This window comes from Chiloscyllium punctatum, chromosome 17 (assembly GCF_047496795.1).
Source record: "Chiloscyllium punctatum isolate Juve2018m chromosome 17, sChiPun1.3, whole genome shotgun sequence".
Classification (NCBI taxonomy): Eukaryota; Metazoa; Chordata; class Chondrichthyes; order Orectolobiformes; family Hemiscylliidae; genus Chiloscyllium; species Chiloscyllium punctatum.
In genome coordinates, this window is record NC_092755.1 from 97,341,083 (window position 1) to 97,344,168 (window position 3,086).

At 42.6% G+C, this 3,086-nt stretch overlaps 1 protein-coding gene across 4 annotated transcripts in view; it reads left to right on the forward strand.

Annotated features, from left to right (window-relative positions):
* The window catches only part of LOC140488171 (clustered mitochondria protein homolog), a 92,862-nt gene that overhangs the window by 76,602 nt on the left and 13,174 nt on the right, over positions 1–3,086 (forward strand). For all 4 annotated transcript variants that reach the window (XM_072588029.1, XM_072588030.1, XM_072588032.1 and 1 more), the window contains exon 18: positions 1,907–2,060. In XM_072588029.1, coding sequence (XP_072444130.1) covers positions 1,907–2,060 — 154 coding nt within the window. The remainder of the gene's footprint in view (positions 1–1,906; positions 2,061–3,086) is intronic.

Below are 3,086 nucleotides of genomic sequence, written 5' to 3' on the forward strand. Positions count from 1 at the left end.
GGCATAGCTGGGGCCCATACGTGTGCCCATGGCTACCCCTTTGGTCTGGAGGAAGTGGGAGGATTCGAAGGAGAAATTCGAAGGTGAGGACCAGTTCGGCCAAACGGATGAGATTGTCGGTGGAAGGGTACTGTTGGAAAAAACGGAGGGCTTGGAGGCCCTGGTCATGGCGTATGGAGGTGTAGAGGGATTGGATATCCATGGTGAAGATGAGGCGTTGGGGGCCGGGGAAACGGAAGTCTTGGAGGAGGTGGAGGGCATGGGTGGTGTCTCGAACGTATGTGGGGAGTTCCTGGACTAGGGGGGATAGGAAGTGTCGAGGTAGGTAGAGAGGAGTTCAGTGGGGCAGGAGCATGCTGAGAGAATGGGTCGGCCAGGGTGGTCAGGCTTGTGGATCTTGGGAAAGAGGTAGAACCGGGCAGTGCGGGTTTCCCGGACTATGAGGTTGGAAGCTGTGGGTGGGAGATCTCCTGAGGTGATGAGGTTCTGTATGGTGTGGGAGATGATGGTTTGGTGATGGGGGGTGGGGTCATGGTCCAGGGGGCAGTAGGAAGAGGTGTCCTCGAGTTGGCGTTCAGAGGTGTAGAGGTCCGTGCGCCAGACTACCACTGAGTGATGCGTTTTGGAGTGGCGGTGTGGACTTGACGGACCAAATGGCCATCTTCCACACTGAAGGGATTTTATCTAGGCCTTTCAGTATTTTCTATCCAACCCAGCACTTACTCAGTAAGTAATTAAGCTGTTTTCAGCTAAATGTTTTTGGTTTCTTGGATATTGTTTTATACAATAGATTCTAAATGAGTGTTTTTTTTTGTAGTCTCTGAAACCAACCATCTGCTGTTTGTGGATAGATTGGGAAGATCTCAATCTGACTGTGAAGGTCATCATTTCAAAAGTTAACCAATGTCAGTCAGGGTAGGGATTTACAAGAAAACTGGCCTCGGTGCTTCTAGCTTGAAAATAGGGCAACAAAACAATCTGAACAGCTGCTTCTGATCTCTACTCACTATTTAAGTTAAAAATACATTTGAGTGCATTTTGGTAAAAGTAAATGTTCTCTAGCTACGATGTTTCCATTCCATGAGTGACATGCTGACATTTAGGTCTTGGCATAGAATACAGATTACTTATTCTAGTATAGAGAGCCTGTTGGCTGCTGTGAAATCTCATCCCAATAAGAGCCAGTGGAACAGAAACTCGTCACCATTACACCCATCTTCCAGATGCAAGTAATAATATTCTGCAGCTGTATGGATCATTTTCAGTCAAACAGGCTTTAGACATCAAGCAAAGAGTAAATATGGTGTCTAATTAGGCTAATTCTATGCATGCTCCACTCAGTAATTTTCCAGACTTGAGTATGGAAAACTAGCGAGGGAATGCCCGTCAGAAAATGGGTCTCATTTTTAAAAAAATTACTTGTGGGGGCTTAAGGAGGAACACATTCCTATAATTCTATCAGTTTTCAAAGGTGGACACTGAAGGCATGAACACTAGAAATTCTGCTGCATTTGCAATATTTGGTTGACCTGCCAGGTTTCCTCCATTGAAGACACATTCTTCTTGCAGTTTCTTATCATGTTGTCAGTTACTTTCTGATACCTCTTGCAATTCTGCACCCTGACAATGAGGATGAACATGGCTTTGATTGGTCAGGTTAATCTGACCCTGTCTTTACCTGACATTCACACACAACGCGCTTTCCAGTAAAAATCATCCGATAGTGACAGGATGAGGAACAATATTTAATTTCTTCCCACTCCACCCCAAGGGCACTCACTTAGTTGAAACCAATTACTAACAGAAATAAGTGATCATATGGAAGAGGCAGAATACATGCGGTGAGCTATTTAAGGAACCACATTTGTTGTACAATGTTCATTATAACCTTGAATCTTTCTCTCAGATTCTTCTGCGAGAATATAACTTTGACAGTCGTCACAAGCCCACCTTCACAGACGATGACATTCTTAACTCCTTCCCTGTGATCAAGCACATCGTCGTGAAGGCAACAGATGCTGATCAGGTTTATAAGAATGCACAAACTTCAATTCAGAAAGGTATCTTATGCGAAGGAGATGATGGCTGTATTTGACTGAAGTTTGATAAGAATCACAACCTTGCACTGATAAGCTCAAATAGAAAGTATGTAATGTTTCTTGCAAATAAAATTTGGTTAGATGAACTAAATCTCACTGAACACACATTCATGATCCACATTGCCCGGCATTGTGACAATCCATTTTTATTCAACGAACAGGTGGGGAGACTCTGCAGCTGAGATTTTAGGCATATATTTGAAACAGAGGGAGCCTTACCCTACATTTAATTTATGATGAGCCTGACTTGAGAATGCAGCTTTCCCAATATGTCACCATGTCTTTGTAACCCAGTTTTCACAGGCCATTTCTGACATTTCTCTGGAGCTGATCATATATGAATGGAGCACTATTCTTAAAAATCAGTGACTACAACATGGATTTTGAAAGGGAGGAAAAATGAATGCAAAAGATACTCAAAGGAAAAGAAAATACCAGAGGCTGAGAGAGAAAAAGCAATGTATGACTTGATCATGGGACTCACTATTGTACAGGGAATATAGTGACAAGGTGGATAGATGGGATTAATGTCTGCAAAAGAGACTGGTTTAAAGGGACTGATAGCTTTCTCCTGTTCAAAATGCTCATCCAATAAAAAGAGAACAAGCTACATTTTCCTTTTTTTGTTGTTATTGTCTTTTAACTTTTGCGATGCTTCCTCTCCTCCTGTGCAACCAAGAGAAACTAGGAGCCTGCCTGGAGGGATTTATGCGTGTATGCTCACACTTGAGCTCTGTATGTCACAATAATTTTCAGCTTTGTGTCAAGTATGTGCCTGGGGGTTGTACAACATGAATGTGACCCGTCACCCAGTTTTTATATCACTAGTTTTTGATGAACTTTATAACCTGGCATCTTGGTGTTCTTCTCTCAAGTATTCATTAATGTCTAATATTGAGTACGAGTGGAAAAATAAATGATTGTTTATTCCCCTGCATTCATCTCTTCCTTCGCTTCTTGCTCTGACTGTTAATGTTATGTTCCTAG